Source organism: Monodelphis domestica, chromosome 1 (assembly GCF_027887165.1).
Source record: "Monodelphis domestica isolate mMonDom1 chromosome 1, mMonDom1.pri, whole genome shotgun sequence".
Classification (NCBI taxonomy): domain Eukaryota; kingdom Metazoa; phylum Chordata; class Mammalia; order Didelphimorphia; family Didelphidae; genus Monodelphis; species Monodelphis domestica.
Genome location: NC_077227.1, coordinates 530,817,377 through 530,839,541, shown reverse-complemented (window position 1 = coordinate 530,839,541; position 22,165 = coordinate 530,817,377). Strand labels below are relative to the sequence as shown.

Genomic DNA, 22,165 nt, shown 5'->3' with positions numbered 1-22,165 from the left:
TTCAGGAACTGAAGCTGATGAAAAGTAAATTTCCCAGCATGTAAAGAGGCTGAGATAGCCTTGAGTTACCAACCATCAAAGGGGAAAGAGTCAGAAAATGAATCATAGAGGAATAAAAAGGAAAAAAAAACCCTAAAATCCCCAAAGTTCTGAATAAGAAGAAAACTCACTTAAAAACCTAAAGCAGTAACAGAGAAATTAACAAGGCATATATAGTAAGATCAAAGGGAAGGTCTCAACCAAGACAGCTAAAAGACTATGAACTTCTAAATAAATATCATTGGACAAAAGAAATTAGACCAAAACCATGGGAAACATAGAAATTTGTAGATTCCCAAGAGAGAATAGAATTTCATCTTGATGTTACAAGAGAGAAATCAGAATTTTGAGATAAGTTAAAAAAACATACATGGCAGAATTTGTAGCCTGTATAGCAGGAATAGTAAGCATCATTTAAAAAATTTATAATAATTACAAACTTGAATCCTATCCGGAAAGTATCTCAAAAAAAAAAGCAAGAGGAAAAAAGGAATAAAGATATAATGAAATGTATGATAGTCTTGAAAAAGAGAAATAAAAAGCAATAATATTAAAAATACACATTGGAATATGGAGTAATGCAGAATTTGGGGGGAGCTTGAACCCCCCAAAATCACTCTAATGAGCAGATAGAGACTTAGATGCTTGCAGAGAAAAATACAGCTTTTATTTAGGAAGAAAAGAGGACAGGGAGCACTGCCTGAGTGGTTGACCCAAAGCAAGTGTCCAGAGATATTCCCATGAATTCAGAATTATAGGAATTTAACACAATACTTTTCTTATTGTTGCCCACCACCTGTGTGTATACTGTGAGATTTAAAATGGTTGAGGTCTTAAACTGTAGTGATTAAAATAGTGGAAGATATAAGTTGTGATAGATATAAGAGAGGGAGAGTAAATTTGACCGCAGAAATATGTTTCACTACAGTGTCTTGGGTTTTAAAATCAAATATAAGGTGGTCGCCAGGGAAATATTCCCAATTATTCAAATACCCAAGTCAATTGGGTTTTATAGAGATTTTAATTAATAATACAATGAGTAATCAAAGAAAGAGAGAGAGAGTAAGAAAGGAATAAGTATGAAGGGCCTCAAGCCAATATGGCCTAGACCTGAGTCTTAAAAGAGAAATCAGTCAGTTTTTTAACACTCACGACAAGGTCTGACTAAACAAGGATTCTAGTAACACCAGGCCAGTTCCATCTCAACTGGCTTCACCAGAGAGCCTTCTGGCCAGAGACTGTTCCAAAGGGCCTTTCTCCAGAGCCTCTCTCAAGAGATTCTTCCCAAGCGGTCCTCATCAGAGATCCTCCAAAAGGATTTCTCCAAAAGGATATATATCTATCTCATCAAGAGATTCTGCTTTTTCTTATATAGGGGTTTTTCTCTCATGTCACCTCCCCTAAGTCCCTACATCTACCAATCACTGTAGACACTTTCCAAAGGACTGCCCATCTGAATTCCTGCTAAGTCGATAAATCTCCTCAGTAAGTCTGAATCAGAAAAAATGCTGCTGTGTGGACCAAGATCCTCAGTAAGTCTGAAGGAGAGAAAACACAGCTGAGTCAACTACTCTCATAAGAGAAAACTTGCCCGACCCTTTTAGGTACCTAGCATCTCATTGTATCAATTCTAAAAACAGGCCTGGCTCAAAGAACTCCTTGCCCCACCATAAGCATGGATCCAAGTACTTTCTTTGTTTAGCAATGAGTTTTCTCCCCTAAAGCAGTCTTAAGTAAGGGTGGAGTAGAGGTCCTCCCATTTCTGATCCTGGCGAGTTCTCACATCAAAATGGGAAATGTTTTTCAGTAGGGAATTTGTTCCAATTAAGGATTCCCTGATGGGGAAATTTTTAACATTCACAAGTCTGAGAGATTTCAAGATTTACAATACAATGTCTGTGTATGTTCTATTTCTTTATCTTATTCTACCCTCAGTTTTTTTCCAGTGCTTTCAAACCCATGGGAGCTTTCCTTAACTTTGCAATTTCCAAGTTGAGTTAGAATTTAGACATGTCCCAAGCCTTTCAGCCTGATACATTTAGGACAGGGAGTTAAGATTATAATTGTAAGTTTTAAAACTTTTCCCATGTTAAGTGTGAACCTGTTCCCATTGGAAAGAAAAATAGGGAGAAAAGGAGGTGGGGGTTTGGCCACATTAGAAAAGAGTGAATTAAAGGTATGTATATGTATAATATATAAAGCTGTTTGGGGAGGAGAATTTCTCTACTCTTCATAAGGAGAGATTGGTATCTCCCTTCTGAAGGGCACCTAACTTTCACTAATTTTCTATAGGAAGTTGCCAATCTATGATTACTAATACTAATTAATTTATGCTGGGGGATAATGCACAATTTCATCCTATACAACATTATTTCTATATAAGTAAAACAAATTGATTTAAAAGACAGAATGTGTAAGGTGACTATAGGTCATAGACAAAGTAAAAAAAACTGAACATCTCGATGCAAGTAAACTTCCTAGAATTTCCAGCTGTAAAAATCAAAGAACCATTCAAAAGAATCCACTAGTAACCTCTAGGGGAGGGACAAAACTCTTTACTTCAAAATGTAAGACTTATTTATGGTGGTTAAATTGTGTGGAACAGGAGATCACAAATAATGGAACACCCCAACCCTACCCCTCCTATTCCTCCCCACCCCCACCTTAAATGAATATATAATCCTAGAGTCATGAGGCCAAAGTATAAGACTATAGTTTATTGTACCTTATTAAAGGGGACATCCCTGGCTTTGGATAGAGAATACCAAAAGCACTGAATTTAAAGAACCAATTTATAAGATTTTCTAATTACAAAAGAAACCTTCCTCCCTTCCTCCCAATCAGCTAGATTAGTCTTTTCAAACTCATGATTTTCCAGGCTCCACCTGAGAGACAAGTGTGGTAGTTTCTGGGAGGAGACCTATTTTACATATTCCCACTGAGTCCCTGGATGGGATACCTCCTTGTTCTTATTTTATCCTGAAGCCTGCCTTGTTATCAGTCATCCTTCTTGGACTTGTTCCTGGACTGAAGCCTGCCTCCAGATTGAATTCTGCCAGATAAGCCACCCAAGTCTTTGAAATTTAGAACAGACAGGCCAAATATTTTGAGGTTTATTCTGAAGGAAAATATTAATTCTTGACTGGGGTCCTGAAAATATTGGGGTACAAACCCACTCTGAGAATAATACAACTAATTCTATTTCAAACAAATTTAACAATTCTAGCAACAAATAATGAGTTCTGTAAGCAAGGAGAAGAAAGATTTTTGGATATAAAGGAAAGAATATTCAAATGAAGCAAGATCATTCTATACTTAGCAGAAATAATAGATGGGAATGGAATAATATGTTTCAAAAAGCAAAGGAGCTCAAGATGCAACCCAGAATTAACTACTCTGGAAACTTCTTGAGCCTAGTTATCCATGAAAAAAGATGGATTATCAATAGGAGATACTTTTTTGAAGGGTTCCTAAAAAACAAGGGAAAAAAATCCAAATTGGGGAATTTTATTTGACTTGTAAACACAACAAACAACAGGACAGGAGAAAGGTAGATAAATACAGCTATCCAGGAAAGCACAAATGTTGAAATAAATTTTTCCATCTTTAGAGTATTAAAAGTGAAAACCAACTAGAATGTGAGATACATCCTATGGCTTTAAGAGAAAATAAATAGCAATGTTCTTAAGAAATATTTTTCTAAAAGCACACCAGGGGACAAAGATTAAAGAAAAACTTAAATGGAAGTGACAATGGAGGAACAGGCCTAAAACACCATGTACTAAACCACACAGCCTTCCTGACCCTCATCCCCTGTATAATTTATGGGGCTAACTTACAGAATGATAAGAGCATTAAAAAAGGATAGAAGATAAAGTAGAAAATAAAGGGGATGTACTCTAGTCAATTCATTTAAAGAATGAAAGGGGGGGCCGGGAATTCTTATAGTCGTTTATCAAGAAGAGCAAGGAGAAAATGAGTGAGATGGTAAAGAGAGGGATTAAAATAGGGGAAAAGGAAGGTGGAGATCTTTTACTCAGTGTTGAAAAGGGATCACATTAAAGAACGCACTCAAGGATTAAGAAACATTCTGTAAGGGAAGACAAAGATTTTACAATGATTTAATCCACAGAGATTTGATGTGCTGGGAAATCACATCCTCTGAGATAATGCGTATAACTCCCCAGACAACTTCCTATCTCAGTAGAAGGGACATCAAAACTCTTGGAGGACACTGGCATAATAAGGTTGTGAGGCCATTGACTCAGAGGAGATTGCATGGCAATAGGAAAGAAAATGATCATGGGGAAGGCAACAGGAAAAATTAGATCACATGATCTGGGATACAGGATCTTTGTATTATTAGACAATGCTTCTATCCTCATTACCTCCCACAGGAGTTAATACTTCTAAGAGTGAAGCACCAAAGCAAAAAGGGGGAAGAGGATAAGATCTACAATTTCTTTATTCTTCTCTTATCACTTTTCTTTAACTATAGCCTTCATTTTTATCCCCTGGTATATTTTTGAATTCCTTGTGTAACACAAAGAATAAAAAAGTAATAAGAAAGAATATATATATATATATACTGTGAATCAAGGAATAAAACTTTAGATTTCAACAGAAAGAGAAGAGAGTTAATGATAAGAAATGAGGTAAGGAAATCCTTCTTAGGAAAAGGTACAGAAAATGAAAAGAAAATTTCTAATTCTTTGCCACTACAGAAAGAGTTATAATTTTTTTTTTCGTACAAGTAGGTTCTTTCCCCCTATCTCTGATATCTTTGGGATATAGACTCAGAATTGAGGATTGCTGGGTCAAAGGGTTTTATGACCCTTTGAGCATGGTTCCATATAGCTCTCAAGAATGGCTGTTATCAGTTCAATCAATAGTGCATTAGTGTCCTAATTTTCCCATATCCTCTCCCAACATTTATCATTTTTTTTATTATATTAGCCAATCTGATAGGTATGAGGTGGTATCTCAGAGTTGTTTCAATTTTCATTTCTCTAATCAGCAGTTATTTGGAACATTTTTTATATTACTATAGATAATTTTAATTTTGTTATCTGAGAACTGCCTGTTCATATCCTTTGACCACTTCTTAATTGGGTGATGCTTTGTATCCTTATGTTTGACTCACTTCTCTTTTGAGAAATGAGACCTTTGCCAAGCACTTGCTTATATGGTGGTTTTCCTTCTAATTTTGGTTGTATTGGTCTTGTTTTTACAAACCCTTTTTAATTTAATATAATCAAAATTATCTATTTCATTTTTTGTAATGTTTGCTATGTCTTGTTTGGTCATAAACTTTTCTTTTGTCCATAAGTTTGACAGTTAGCCTATTCAATATTCTTCTAATTTGTTTATGTTATCACTTTTTTATTTATAGATCAAGTATCCATTTTGACTTTATCTTGCTATTTGAAGAGAATGTTGGTCTATGCCAGTGATGGCAAACCTATGATATGGGTACCAAAGATGGCATGCAGAGTGCTCTCTATGGGTACCCCCCCCTCTGGCTTTTTTACTAGAAAGGCAGAGGGACTTGTGCAGAGCTGCCCCCTTCCCCCTCTCCACACTTGATGGCATTTTTTTGCATCCTCTGCCCACTCTGCCCAGCAGTCCAGCAGGAATACATAGAGGATAAGGTGGGTGACTCACAGGTGGCAGAACTGGAGGGGAGCAGAGAGCTTCAGCCACTCCCTTCCCCCTCTCTATACTTGCTGAGGACATTCCTCACGTCACCCACCCCTCCACCCAACAGCTCAATGGGAGTGCTTTCTTCCTCCCCTATATGGGATAAGGGAGGGGGATGGCAGGGCAGGGCACATGGGCAAGCAGGCATGGCACTCAGTGAGGAGGTAGGGTAGGGATGGAGCCCAAGACTCTATCTCTAAAAGGTTCACTATCAATGGTCTATGCTTAGTTTCTACCATATAATTTTTATAGTTTCCCTAACAGTTTTTGGAATCTTTGGGTTTACTGAACACTAAGTTATTATGGTCATTCACTATTGTGTATTGATGATCTAACCTATTCCATTGATCCACTACTGTATTTCTTATCTAGAATCATTGTTTTGATGATTACTAATTTATTTAGTTTGAGATCATGTGTGGCTAGGCCTTCTTTCTTCATTTTTTTCCATTAATACCCTTGAAATTCTTGATCTTTTGTTCTTCCAGATGGATTTTGCTATTTTTTTAGCTTTATGAAATAATTTTTGGGTGGTTTGATTGGTGTGGCATTAATAAATAATTTGGGTAAGATTGTCATTTTTATTATATTGGCTTGGCCTAGCCATGAGCAATTATTTTTTCACTTGTTAGTCTGACTTCATTTGTGTGAAAAGTGTTTTTTATTGTGTTCATATTCTATAGTTTTAAATGTGAATGGAATTAACAATCTATTAAAATAAGTTATATCCAGTAAAAGATTAGCTAGAAATTAAAACTCCACAAGTTGTGGCTTATAAGAAGCACACATTAAAAAAGCAAAGACATTCATAGAATGAGCATTAGAGACTGGAAATTTATCTTGCATTAGGGGAATTCAAAAAAATAAAAATTGTAGTCATGCTATCAAAGCAAAACCATTTCATAACTATGATAAACAAGGAAATGACATTATTTTGAAAAGGACAACCAACCAATATTAATATTAAAACTATCAGCTTCAAATGTTAGAACATATAAATTCATAAAGGAAAATTAAAGTGAAGTCAAGAAGATTAAAAATAGTAACAATAATAGTAGGGGACTTTACTATTCCTGTTGCAAATCTGGACAAATTTTAATAAGAATATAGGCATGAAGAACAATGTAGAATTGAATAAATTTATGGTTAAAATAGAACTAAAGACTTAAGACATCTTAATGGGATTGCTATAGAATGAATATATATATATATATATATATATATATATATATATATATATATATATATATATATATATATACACATACCTATCAGCACCACTTGCAAGTTTTTAAAAAATTAACCATGTATTATGACAAAGAGTTTCTGCAGATGAATGTAAGAAGAATTCTCTGGAAACTGATGGGCTATATGGACCGTCCTTTATTACTACTGAATGATATTATATTATTTCTTTTTTTTTGTCATATACCTCTTTCCTTTGATATATTTTGTACCATTTCACAGATTTTAATTTTATAAGTAATCATCTTAAATGTAAACTTTTTTCCCCTCAGATTAAAATCTGCTCGAGATGTTGTTTCCCGAACTGGCCATTCATTGGCTCTTGGTTGTCTGCATCGATATGTTGGAGGGATAGGATCAGGACAACACCTCAAGACTAGTGTTAGTATTTTATTAGCACTGGCCCAGGATGGAACTTCACCTGAAGTCCAGGTACAGTATAGTTTTTTTGTTTTTAAACAAATTATTTTTAAAAAATTAACTTTTGTTTAAAATTGTTTAGTTGAAAATTTGTGAAAATTATTTTAATAAGATAATTTTTACCTCTAAATTATAAATTCTTCAATATATCATAATGAAAATGTAGATTTCTTCCATCAGCACACATATCTTGGGCAGATATTACTTACAGACAGTGAACCCATTTCAAAAGTAAAAAGGAGGAAGAGATCTATGTCCAATGTAGGAAACTATACAGTGCTTTCATTGACTCTAGAAATCTGGATCATTTGATTCCTTCTGGTAAATGAATATTGGCATTCCTCTGTGTTCTGTAAAAAAGGGGAGACAAAGTAATAAAAGTCATACATAGCCAGCTGGCTATGTGACCTTCATCATTTTATCTCTATGGGCCTAATTCCTTCTTCTGAAAAGTGATGCGTTTTTGACCAGTTGATTTTTGAGATCTTTTATTACTTTAAAATTCAATAGTCCTATTCAGTTTGGGCATTTATTCATAAGCTTGTGTTCTTGTTGCTATTATCTAAAATTTCAATGAACAGTTTGTATAATTGGGGCTCTATATCCACAGTGAATACATTCCAAGATCTACCACAGACAGCTTAAACTGTGGATATAAGTAAAAACCTGCTGATCCCATATATACATGCTCCTTCTCCCCTTTTTTATCCCTTGGCTCAGCTCTCTGAAGCCTTCTACTCACTCATAAAAAAACAAAACAAGAAAGCCTCCAACATTTAAAAAAATCAAGTGACAAGTGGAAGTGAAAGCATAATAGACTGCCAGCAGGCAGATTGTTGAAGTTTCCTGATCAAGGTAACTAGAACCACAGGAGATGTTGTTTCTGTGACTGTGGGTAACTAAAACCACAGAAAGTGAAATCATGGATAAGGGAGCCCTTATTATATTAATATAGTCTCACTAATTATAGTTTCTTTTTTATAATTCAATTTTATTTTCAATTCCAAATTCTTTCCCTCTTCTCATTGTGCCACCCATTAAGAAGGCAAAAAAAACAAAAAGCATTACAAATATATATACGTACATACTTTTGCAACACAATTTAAGTTTTATCCATGTTCAAAAAAAAAACAGTAGAAAAGAAAGAAATTATGCTTCATTCTGCACTCTGAGTTTATCAGCTTTTTGTCTAGAGATGGATAGCATATGTCACCATGAGTTATTTGGATTTGTGGTTGGTTATTGTGTTCATCAGAGTTTCCAAGCTGTTCATAATTGATTATCTTTTATGACATTGTTACTGTATAAATAATTCTACTGGTTCTGCTCACTTTGCATAAATTTACTTCATATAGGTATTCCCAGGTTTTTCTGAAAACCATCCCCTTCCTTATTTCTTATATAAAAGTATATATATTCATATATTATGGATTATTCAGTCATTCCTGAATTGATCGGCAGGTATCCCTTAAGTTTCTAATTTTTTACTATTAAATAAAGAATTGTTATATATATATTTGCATATATTAGTACTTCTCTTTTAAAAATTTCTTTGGGGGTGTAAACCTACCTCTCACAATGTCTGAACAGTTTCCCACCCCTACTACCCCTTACATGATAGTGTCTGTTTTCTTATAGCTTCTCCAACATTTGTCATTTTCTTTTTCTGTCAACTTTGTGAATCTTAGAGGTGTGACATGCTACCTCAGCATTGTTTTAGTTTGTATTTCTCCAAGTAGTAGTGATTTAGGGTATTTTTTGTATATGGTTATTGATAGCTTGAATTTTTTCCTTTGAAAATTGCTAGTTCATATCCATTGACCATTTATTGGCTAGGGAATGGCTCTTGTTCTTATAAATTTGACTTAGTTCCCTATATGATGTAGAAATGAATGCTTTATCAAGAAACTTGCTATAAAAGCTTAAACTTTTTATTCTTACTTTTCTTCTTATTTTAGCTGCATTGGGCTTTTTTGTGTGCAAAAATTTTTCAATTTTACTTATTCAAAACAGTTCATTTTTCCTCCTTTAAACCTCTCTGTCTTCTGTTGATTTGTGAACTCTTCCACTCTGCATAGATCTTACAGGAAATTTCTTTAATGCTCTGCTAATTTGCTCATGTTACCCTCTATATTTAAATCATTTACCATTTCTAGCTTATCTTGGCATATAACATGAGCTGCTGATTTCAGTCAGACTACTTTCCAGTTTTGCAAATAGATGAATGAGTTCTTGTCCCAATAGCTGGGATGTTTAGGTTTATCAAATATTTAGGTTACTGTGTTAATTTACTTCCATATATTGTGTAACTTACCTGTTCTATCAATCAATTTCTCCATTTCCTTTCCAGTAACAAATTGTTTTGATGCTTATAGTTTTCTAGTATAGTTTTAGATCTGATACTACCAGGTCTTTTTTTTTAAATTGATTTCCTTGATATTCTTTACCTTTTGTTCTTCCATCTGAATTTTGTTACTATCTTTTTAGCTGTATAATTTAATCTTTTGGTAGTTTGATTGGTATGGCACTAAATAGCTAAATTAATTTATATAGTTATTATTATTTTTATTATATTGGTTTGACCTACCCATGAGCAATGAATATTTCTCCATTTATCTGGATGTCTTTAAAAAAATTTTTTTTGGAACAATGTTTTATAATTGTTTTTTATAGTTCTCTTGTTTCTCTTGGTAGGTAGTTCTATATTCTATACTGTTTGTAGTTATTTAGTTAACTTTCAAGAGTTCTCCAAGTAAAACATCCCATCATATACAAAAAATGAAAGTTTTGCTTATTCTTTTCCTTTGTTTATTCTTTTAATTTCTTTTTCTTGTCTTATTGTTATAGCTAACATTTCCAATACAATATTGTATAATAATGATAACTGACATTTTTTATTTACTCTTGATCTTATTGAATAGACTTTTTAGCTTATCCCCATTATAGATAATGCTTTCTATTCGTTTTAGATAAATATTTATTATTTTAAGGAAAGCTCTATTTATTCTATACTTTCTAGTGTGTTTTTTCAACAGGGATAGGTATTGTATTTACTCAAAAGCTGTTTCCTGCATCTATTTAAATAATTATATGATGTTTATTGTTTTTCTTAATAGGGAAATAATATTTGTAACTTCCTAATATTGAACTTGTGTTCCTGGTATAAATCTGATCTCATCATAATGTATTATCTTTTGTATATATAGCTATAGTCACTTTGCTTATATTTTATTTAATTTTTTCTATCAATATTCAGCAGGGAAATTGAGCTATAATTTTCTCTCTGACTTTACTCTTTTTGATTTAGCTATCAAAACCATATTTGTGTCATAGAAGGAATTTTGTAGAATACCTTCTTTAATTATTTTTTAAAGAATTTATACTGTTGAAGAATAATTAACTGGTCTGCAAACATTTGGTAGAATTTACTTATAAATTCTGTCCCTAGTGGGCTTTTTTTGGGGGAAGGGGAGGTTTATTTAGAGCTTGGCAAACTTCTTTTTCTGTGAAAAGATTAAGTATTTTATTAACTGTTATGTTAACTTGAACAATTTTTGTTTTATTAAATATTTATCCATTTCATTTAAGCTATCAGTTTTATTGGCATATGATTGGACAAAATAGCTCCTAATAATTGCTTTATTTTTTCTTCATTGGTTATGAATTTATCCTTTTCATTTTTGATATTGGTCATTTGATTTTCTTTTCTTTTTAAAAACCAAATTAGCTAATGATTTTTTCCTTAAACTAGTTCCTCATTTTATTTATTAGTTCAATGGTTTTTAAAATTTTTATTGTATTGGTCTCTGCTTTGATTTCCAGGATTTCTTTTTTTTTTTAGTTTAATTGGAAATTTTTAATTTGTTGATTTTATATTTTTTTAGTTGTGTGCCCAATTTATTAATCTGGATCTTTCTTTTATTGTTGAAGATATTTAGGGATATAAATTTCTCTTAAGTATTAATTTGTCCAAATCCCAAATTTTCCTATGTTGTTTCATTATTAATTATTGATAGTTTCTGAAATTTTTTATTTGATCCACTCATTATTTAGGATTATGTGATTTAATTTCCAGTTGGTTCTTTGCTTTCAAGACCTTTTATTGAATATAATTCGTAGTATGTTATGGTCAATAAATGTTGCATTTAATGTTTTTCCTTTTTACATTTTTGTGATATTTTAATTCCTTAATTCATGATAATTTTTTGAAGGTGTCATATGCTGCAATCAGTTTAATGTAGTTTTTTAAAAGTTCATTTAAATAACCCTAGAGAATCACTTCCATTTAAATTTTTCACACGGTATCCTCTCTGATGGTGGCAGGGAGCTCTGGTGAATATATGCTTCCTTGTTTCATAAGTCTTGCTTGATTTTTATAATCTGAGTATTTTAGGTGTTTTATTTAACAAAACATCTTAAATGTCTGAAAATATGGAGAGACAGATTATTTAAAATTGTTTCACTTTTCTATCAATTGGTTTTTAATAATCAACATACAAGTCAATGGGATTTTGTATTCCTGCTATCATCATCAGATTTAGAGTTGGAGGGGGCCTGAGAGGTCATCTATTTCACCCAGATCATTTAAAGATGAGGTGTCTTAGGATCAGATGTGTTAAGTAACATTCTCAAGGACAAACAGATAATAAGCCAGTATCTGCTTTCAAGGATTTCACAGTCTACTGGGGGACACAGAACCCAAAAGGAAGCTGAAAAGCAGAGGCTGGGATACCTGAGAGTAGGGGCATAATGGAGAAGATCAAAAGACTAAGTCAGATAGGAAATGGAAAGCCTTTCCAGTTTTCTCTGAAACCAACCCCATCACCAATTTTTATAGCATACTAGTATTCTTTCAATTTATGTACCACAACTTGTGTAACCATCCCCCAATTTATGAACATTCCTTCAGAGTCTCTCATTTTACTACTTCAAAATGAGCTATAAATATTGTATATATCCTTACAGTTTTTTTTAAGAACTAATCTGTCCCTTAATCAGTCCTCTTCAGTACCTTCTTCTTCCCTTTTTCTTCTATTTCCTTGTTGAATTAAATATACTTTTTGTACTCAACTGTGTATTTTTTTCTTCTCTCTTTGATGAGTTTAGATGAGAGTAAAGTTTCCAAGGTCATCTATTTCCCCTATCACCTTCTTTTTATTGGTATAAATGTGTGCTCAAGCAATTCAGGACCTCATTGTGTGCTGTAATAATTAAAAAATAATATTTCTTCTACCCAGAGGGATATATTTTATAAAGTTTATTAGGAAGGGTAGACAATCATTCCTAAGTAACCTGGCTTAGCCTGCCAGTTTATTCCTTTGATCCCCCTTACCTCTTGCTCTGTCTTTTCTCCTCCTGGTTCCCTCCTGGTCTTCTTGTTCCTCTCCCCATGTCCTGCCCCAAACCTTAACTTTTATTGAAATAAAGAACTTACACTGATGGCACCCTGGGGCAACTGTGGTATGTCAGGAATGTTTGATAGACAGGTAAAGTTACTCAGGAAGGGGGAGGGGATCAGCTTCCTTGACACAGTGCTTAGGTGAGGGCTCTGGGTCTCCCCTTGGGCTGATACCTGCTAGTCTTGCTGACTGCCTTGTTCTGGGATTTGGGACCTTGGTTTAGGCTTGGGCAGGGGCTCAGAGGCTAGCCTCCTTCTTGGCTTGCATCAGCCAGGAATACCAGAGACTACTGTTGATGGTAAAGTAGGGGAAAATGTAGGGAAAGGAAGGGAAGGTAGCCAGGGGTCCCTTCCTGCTTGGTAGCCCTGATAGTGAAATTGACCAGGCTTTTCCTTCTGTCTATAATTATGCTAGGGGTAGTTTTAAAATGAATGAAGCCAGACTGTAAGGACAGCCAGTTAGTTTATTGGGCCAGGAAAATAAAGGTTTTGGAAGGCTACAGAAAATTAGACCTCTCAGAGGCATGCAGGGACTGGGGCAAGGTTCTTCTCTGGAAAAGGTGCCAAAACTCCCTTCTTTTTATATCTTCTCAGATACCTCCCACAAAGGAAGTGGGATGTGTCTGAGGAAGCTGGGGTAGAGGGTCCTAGGAGATGTAGTCTCCAGGGGCTCAGAGCCATTTTAAAATGCAAACTAACCCTTGCTAGGTACTTGGGGCCTCACTATAGACTTGGAACTTAAGGAGTGGGCATGGGGTTGCATTGCTGTTGGCTTAGGCAGGGTCTCAGATTTAGAACCTAGAAGAGTAGATGGGGCTGGGTGGGGGAAAAGAACTGGGGGCAAGGGGCGGGGCTGGAATTTGCTGTTGATTGCTCTCTCCTCTCATTCCAGTGAACCATACTCTTTCTGAGTACCTTTCAAGTTGCTTTCTGCAAGAAAGTTGCTTCACTCCATCCCATTGTTGATTTTTTCACTCCAATATTCATTTTGAAGCATTACTTTAAGTTTGGTTGGAGAGGATTCAAGTAGTTCGAATTTTCCCTGCTTCTGCTTCATCATCTTGACTCTGCTCAAAGTGATTTTCTTAAAGTAAAGCCCAGCCATGCCACTTTCCTACCTATCTCCCCCAGGATCAAAAATAAAATTATGTGTTTGGTGTTCAAATTCCTTCATAACCAACTTCCTTCCCCTTTCTCTCCCAACCCTTCCTCTTCTCTGTTCCATCTTAAATCTAAAGGAGGATCAAAGAGGACAATCATGTCAGGGTCCTATAGGGGTCATTAGATGTTTTAGGTTAGGAGTCAGGAGGATATAAGGGAACAAAGGAATTTCCCTGATAATAGTTTGCCTGAGTTTCTGGGGGTACAATGCCCATGTAATTCCCTCTATTGTGAATTTCTGATGGCAGGGACTGTCTTTTGCCTCTTTTTGTTTCCCTCATGCTTACTATAGTGCCTGACAACATAATAGGAACTTAGTAAATGCTGATTGATTGACTTAAGCTTTGCTTGTAGATGTTTTTAAGTCATTCTTTTCTTCTGGGTTTGTTTCTTAAGTTTCTTTGTCACCATAATATATTTTTTATGGTAGTCTTTTTTTGTTTGCTCATTTTTACAACCCACTTCCTGACTTTGGACTTCTAAGACTAAACACTCCTGTATAGAAGGTGTAGGCTGGCTCTTTTGTTGTTTTCTTGACTATTGTAAAAGTTGTTTTAGGATCTCAGGGACTGCTCAAGCTCAGGATGTGTAAGCTTTCAGTGCTCTCAAAGTGATCTTATTTATGACAAAGTCTGATTGCTGCCCCCTGGTCTGAGCTCTACAAATTCTTGACCTGAGTTGGGTCTAGTTAACAATAGTTAACAACACTGCTTAGACCAGTGATGGGCAATCTTTTGAGGTTGGTGTGTCAAAATTCGCCAAAAAAACGAGCATAACTCAGATGGTGTGTCACTTCAAGAAGGAAACCCCATAATTTCATGATATTTATAGTTTAAGTAACAAAAATGTATAATTGTAATATGTAACTGTATTTAATAAACCAAAAACTAATTATTTAAATTAACTACTTATTGTCTTCTTTGTTCATATGTCAGTGGATTTCTTTTGTTGGTTTTGATATTATTTAACTTGTGTGGGGTGCCATGAACTAAGATAAGTGAGGGGAAGAGGGAATTCTTTAACCTGCCTATTAGTGACTTTTTTGTTGCTGAATTTCATTGGCTAAATCTTCAATTGAAGGTTGGTATTTTGTACACTTCAAGCCCAAGCAAGCACTACTAACTTCATTTGTCAATCTGTTTCTTTTGTTGGTTTTGACTTACTCCTTAAGCTCCTGCAACTCCTCCAAGCCCTGGCCCACCCTGTGGGCTGCTGGGGCTCCCTGCCTATTGCTCTATACCCCCAACCCCCACCAGGCTGGGGCATGGCCACAGCCATGGCTGTGGGCTTGCGGCTCCCTGGGTGACTCATGGAGTGCTGAGCCCGCATGGGGCTGCGTGTCATAGAAAATGGCTATGTATGTCAGTGCTGACATGCGTGTCATAGGGTTTGCCATCACGGGCTTAGACACAACTGTTATCAGCTAGTTGACAAACTCTACTGGTTCAGAGTTACAGAATTACTGACTCCCCTTGAGTCTGGGATTCCTCATTGCTTATTCTGCTAGAAGCTGGAACTAAAGCCTTGGTTTGTAAATGTGATTTGAGTCAAATCACTCCTGCTTGTTTCTGACTTTGCTCCTCTGATAATACTGCCTGGTTCCTGAGATCACTATGGAAAGAGCAGGGGGAAGAGAGAGAGAGGTAGGGAAGTGAAGGTCACCTTTTCAGTCTCCACCTTGGATCTGTGAATTGGAACTGTGTAATGAACAACCAAGCTGCCAGTATATACCGACTGTAAGGGGTAAAAATTATGGTTGGCCTGAATATTTTTGAGTGTTGGTCACAAGGGATTTAATTCCTGAATCCCAATAAGTTACTCAAGTCAGAATGGCTTTTGTGGTAGTTTATTTACAAGTAGAGAGAAGGAATTAGGGAAATGAGAGAGAAAAGAGAGAAAGAGATATTTGCTCCTGCCTGATCTGAGCCAGTTAGGAATTCAGAGGCCCCAGCAAGGGGGGACCCAAAGGATTAAATTTAGCAAGGCTTCCAGCCACTGAAGCCTTCTCCAAGATGAGGGGCCTCTCCAGAGGTCACCAGAAAAGCCAAGGAAAGGGAGTCAACCTTTTCACTCGCCATATGACAGTCTAAAGGGAAGCAGTCTGAGATCTCAAGCCGAGTTCCTCCATGGTCAAGTTCCACGGTGAAGACCCCCTCACAGGAAGAGACCACGAAATTTCTAGGCAGTTCTTTGAGTCACTTCCTGTGTCTTATGTGTACCAGTGGTGGCTTAAACTTGGCTTTGGCCTGACCTGGAGGCAGTCAGTTGTTTCTGATTTGTCACTTGCTATGGACCTTCCTCCCCCACACTTAATCCTTTAGTATGGGTGTATATACATTCCTGGTGGTTAAAATTCTAAAGAATAAGTAGGATGGAGTTAATCTCAATTTCACACTACCCTATAATGGTGTCCTAGTGTGAGCCTTTGGGCAAATCAGAATGAGTCTGAGAATTCATTCTTACCCTGGTTCATACCCTTTTTTGCCTGTTGGTGTGCTCCACACATGGCATCTTCCACACTCTGCCCTGTCCTCAGTGTCCTCAGACATCTGTGCTAACCTCTACTAAAAATATGAATCACTGTACTTTTTTAATTGGTTTTGCTAATCAGGATTTAGTCTGATGTCAGACTAAATCCTGATGATACATATATATGTATGTATGTATGTATGTATATCAGACTAAATCCTGATTGAGGCTTTCCGAACCCGCAGTAAGCCCCATTGTAGGAAGATAGAAAAAGGATAGAAGTTCTGGATGCTGCGAAGGGCGTGAGGGAGCCAAGTTCAAGATGTCAAAAATGAGTCAGAGATCAGTTATTAATAATATCTTGGAGCCGCAGCCAAGCTCCGATCAATGGACATCACTGGAAGGCTATTTCCCGTCCAAAGACCCCAATTTAACACTACACTGGTCAGAGGATGATATAGCTCAGCTAAGAGAATGAATAGAGAATGATAGGAAGAATTAGAGAATGCTAGGTATTAGCATTGGAAAAGAAAGAGACACCTGGCCGAAGGCCAGGTTTCAGGTAGAGATAGAGAGGAGAGAGAAAGGTGGAAAGACAGTGCTCAGCAATCCTGTGAGATCCTCTGAGAGAGAGAGAGAGAGAGAGAGAGAGAGAGAGAGAGAGAGAGAGAGAGAGAGAGAGAGAGGGAGAGAGAGATGGCCACTGCTCCCTATTTAATCTTTTTGATACGCAAATGTACTCAATACATATTGATGAGTTACATAGTGTATTGCCATTGGATAATTGCAAATTACAACAAGGTGAAGGTGGAGTTTTTATCCTCAGGTGAGTAAGACAAAGGGAAGCAAGGTTTCGTGCCCTAACCTTAGCCATGCTGGGAACAGAGTTTATTGCCATGCGCAGAATGGCCATGTGCCCACACACAATCCTTGCCTCTTAATTATACATATGGGCTGGACTGATACACTGATGATATAAAAAACATATATTTATTAGATTTGTTTAGAGGAGTTGGGTTCGGGAAATCCCTTACTCTGTTACTTCCTTCTACCGCCTACCAGCTATACTTTCTAAATTTCTCCTCTGTGAATTAAGTATATGATAATTTTTTTGAAACATCTTGTTAAATTCTACATAAAATTTCTTGTTCATCTTTCTTAATAAGTATTTCATATAAAAACTGTTACACAGTTTTCCTGATTTGGGACTTATAGCTCCAAATGCTATGACTCAATGTACCTAGAATCACCTCTGCTTCATGACTGGGGCTTTGGAGTTATAGTTTTCTTAGCAAAGATCTTTTTTATTTCTATATCTACCATGGTATAACTATGACTGCTGTAAAATAATGTATGAAAATTGTGAAGAGGCAAATTTAGACTTTTGATATAAGGAAAAGTTTTGTATTTATTAAAACTATCTAGAAATGTGACAGAGGTAGTGGTGGAGTTGTGCTTCATGAGGTAGCATATTCTCTCTTGTAAGCAAAACAAAGACCAAACAACTATTTGTCAGGTATGTTGTAGAGGAATTCTTTTAGATTTTAATCTGGGACTGAATGGTCTTTGCTGTTCCCCTCAATTTAGAAATTCTAATATTTTTGTAATTTTACTTTGGAGATGTTTTTAGTGTTATCACTAACCCCAAATTCCAGGCAAACAACATTTGCTGTATTTAACTTTTTCCAAGTCACTCATGAAAGTCATGTTATGAGCATCTCAGTGCGAAACTTTATTTTAGTAGAAATAATTTGTAAAGTAACAATAACACCATAAAGAAGCCTTAAGAATACTGAGCAAAGTCCAGAGGATTAATAATTAAGTGACAGAGGTGTGTAGGACTCAAAAGGCAGAATAAGGTGAGCTTTTGGACATGGAACATATGTGGACTTGTTTTACTTGATTAAGCTTATTTGTTACAAAGTTTGTGGTTAATTTTTTATTTGAAGACATGGTGGGGGCAAGAAAATTTCATGAGAGTTGCTTTAGAAAAGTCATTGAAGCATTTTTTTAAATGCACAAAAGACAACAGAAAGATGTTCAGAAGGAAATATAAATAAACAAAACAATTTTGAAAGTAACATGATTAATTTATTATGATTTTTTAAAAAAAACAAGCTATATATTATAGAAATACAGGGTTTCATTTGTCATTTTGTATTCTACTTTGTACATGGATATGTTCTCTTTTCGGTGGTAAACATTTTCAGAAACTTTATACAAACTGAAAATAAAAAGTATAAAATTTTTGTTTCAGAAAATTCTTTCAGTTTAGAAGAGAGTAAGAGTATTACTGCAGAAAAGACAATATATTTGTAATAGTTTTTATTTTTTGAGTTTCTTATACCTAATGTTTGCTTTATAAATATTTTTGAATGGAACTAAATTAAAATGCCTAGATTACAGAGTTCCCCCACATTCCCCAAACAAAAGGCAATCTATAGAATTAAAAATTTTGTTCTAGGACTCTTTCTCCAGAGAAACTGTAACAGTTGTTTTATAAAGTATATTATTTTGTATATTGTTATAAAATAGAACATTGTCTTTTGCATAATATGTTTAAAGAATACATTTGAAAGTCACTTAAAGTTCAGGATGATGTTTCAGGCAGATTCCCATTCAAATATTGCCTCATATACTCATTAACTTTGTGACCCTGGTGAGGTCATTTTTATTTTCTTTTTTTATTTGTAAAATGGAGATAATAATAGTACCTACTCTCAGGGTTGTCATAAGGATCAAATGAGATAATAATTGTAAAACCCTTATTATGACAGTGTATGGTACATAATACAGATTACATAAATGTTGGTTATTATTTATTTATTTTACAAAGTAGTAGGTGATACTTTAATACTCATCATTAATTTGTTCCATAAGGCAGGCCAAATACCAAAAAAAGTCAAGTACCAAATGAATTTTTTCCATAAGGAATAATGTAAATTTAATTAATACATTTCAGACACCCATAAACTCCAGATTTTATAATGTATTTTATAATATACATTAATGGAATAGTATTTTACCAAATAAATAATAATACATAGACACAAATTTAACATTTAATTGAATTAAATAAGATAATTTTAACGGTATGTATTGAGAGGAGTTCATGGCCGAAGGGGATGGTGGGGAGGAGAAATATCATCGTCTGGAAGAGAAGTCTCCTTCCATGATATCTGAAGGGATATCTGAAGGCAATTGCCCTTCTGGAGCTTTCTCTATGACTTTTCTATCCCTTAATGCTACTGAATCCTACTTGAGATTCACTGGTATTAGCTTCGCAAGAAATCTATCCAATGATGTTTGTTTTTGTCTGTTTCAAAATTCCTCTAAAATGGGAAATGGTCTGATAATTTAACAAGTTTACAATTCTTTGTTAAAACTTTATCAGGGTAATATTTTCCAACAAAGTTTTGCACTTCCACCCATTTTGCACAAAGTTCCTTGATTAATGAAGTAGGAACATCCTCTTTGCTTTTTCCTCATTTGAAGAAAATTCCCCTGCCACTAGCTGGTGCTGCTCCCTTTGAAGGAATTCCTCAGTGTTGAGCTGTTTTTTATGCTCCTCAACTAATATGCGACCCCAAAGTTTTGCAAACCAGCAAATTCTAGCAAGCACATTGAGTGCCAAATAAATGTCAAATACCACAACAATTTTATGTTGTCAAAATGCATCAAGTACCAAATTTCACAAGTTTTGGAACCATCAAGTACCAAGATTTGATTAAACATCCCAAAGTTTAATCAGTGGTGGTATATTCTCTACTTATCTAGATCACAACTTAGTTATAATATAGTAGTTGGTCTCTGAGTTTCTGTGGCCAAAAATTTTATCAACCCTTACTCAACTTGGTGATAAACTTCTCTAGGTTGGTATTTAGACAATAGAAATCCAGTCTATTACTGACCAATGCTTGAAGCCTTTGTATTTTGGTAAAAACCTGCTAAAACTTATTCTATGTTGGCATAGCCTTTAAGAATACAGGCTTATCAGATTTTTAAAGGAAAGACAAGTGAGAAACAATTGGTAAGGAATAACAAAATAATAATAGCAGAAGACTTTAATTTTCCCCTCTCAGGATTAGATAAATCTAACAAAAAATAAATAAGAAAGATGTTAAGGAGATGCATAAAACCTTAGACAAGTTGAATAAGAGATATCTGGAGAGCTCCTACAAACCTGCATTAAATTAGTAGTAGATCTAATCTTGAGGCTACACAAAATCCAGATGTAGTTTCTGGTCGGACAGCATAAACAAAAGTCTTACTGTAACATTCATCATTCAGTAGAGGAAATTCTGCATTTCTGAGAGGTTGTAGCATTGGAACAAAAGTTCCACAGGGTATGACCAAGCCAGAAAGACTTGTTTTGGAAAGAATATGGCCTTTGCAATAGATTGTATCTGTTGCTTAAGAATCAATCTTGCATGAACACAACTACAAAACACTCGCCACACAACTAAAACTAGACTTGAACAAATGGAAAAACATTAACTGCTCATGGATAGGACGAGCCAATATAATAAAAATGACCATCCTACCCAAACTTATTTATCTATTTAGTGCCATACCCATTGAACTACCAAAATACTTCTTCACTGATTTAGAAAAAAACATAACAAAGTTCATTTGGAAGAACAAAAGATCAAGGATATCCAGGGAAATAATGAAAAAAAAACACATATGATGGGGGCCTTGCAGTCCCTGACCTAAAACTATATTACAAAGCAGCAGTCATCAAAACAATTTGGTACTGGCTAAGAAACAGAAAGGAAGATCAGTGGAATAGACTGGGGGAAAGCGACCTCAGCAAGACAGTATACGATAAACCCAAAGATCCCAGCTTTTGGGACAAAAATCCACTATTCGATAAAAACTGCTGGGAAAATTGGAAGACAGTGTGGGAGAGACTAGGAATAGATCAACACCTCACACCCTACACCAAGATAAATTCAAAATGGGTGAGTGACTTAAACATAAAGAAGGAAACCATAAGTAAATTGGGTAAACACAGAATAGTATACATGTCAGACCTTTGGGAGGGGAAAGGCTTTAAAACCAAGCAAGATATAGAAAGAATCACAAAATGTAAAATAAATAATTTTGACTACATCAAACTAAAAAGCTTTTGTACAAACAAAACCAATATAACTAAAATCAGAAGGGAAACAACAAATTGGGAAAAAATCTTCATAGAAACCTCTGACAAAGGTTTAATTACTCATATTTATAATGAGCTAAATCAATTGTACAAAAAATCAATCCATTCTCCAATTGATAAATGGGCAAGGGAAATGGATAGGCAGTTCTCAGATAAAGAAATCAAAACTATTAACAAGCACATGAAGAAGTGTTCTACATCTCTTATAATCAGAGAGATGCAAATCAAAACAACTCCGAGGTATCACCTCACACCTAGCAGATTGGCTAACATAACAGCAAAGGAAAGTAATGAATGCTGGAGTGGATGTGGCAAAGTAGGGACATTAATTCATTGCTGGTGGAGCTGTGAACTGATCCAACCATTCTGGAGGGCAATTTGGAACTATGCCCAAAGGGCGACAAAAGAATATCTACCCTTTGACCCAGCCATAGCACTGCTGGGTCTGTACCCCAAAGAGATAGTGGACACAAAGACTTGTACAAAAATATTCATAGCTGCGCTCTTTGTGATGGCCCAAAACTGGAAAAGGAGGGGATGCCCATCAATTGGGGAATGGCTGAACAAAC

The 22,165-nt window shown here is 35.2% G+C and overlaps 1 protein-coding gene across 2 annotated transcripts in view; it reads left to right on the top strand.

The window, feature by feature from the left end:
- Positions 1 to 22,165, top strand: part of HEATR5B (HEAT repeat containing 5B) — a 147,087-nt gene that overhangs the window by 45,835 nt on the left and 79,087 nt on the right. For both annotated transcript variants that reach the window (XM_007476089.2, XM_001380840.4), the window contains one exon: positions 7,257 to 7,416. In XM_007476089.2, coding sequence (XP_007476151.2) covers positions 7,257 to 7,416 — 160 coding nt within the window. The remainder of the gene's footprint in view (positions 1 to 7,256; positions 7,417 to 22,165) is intronic.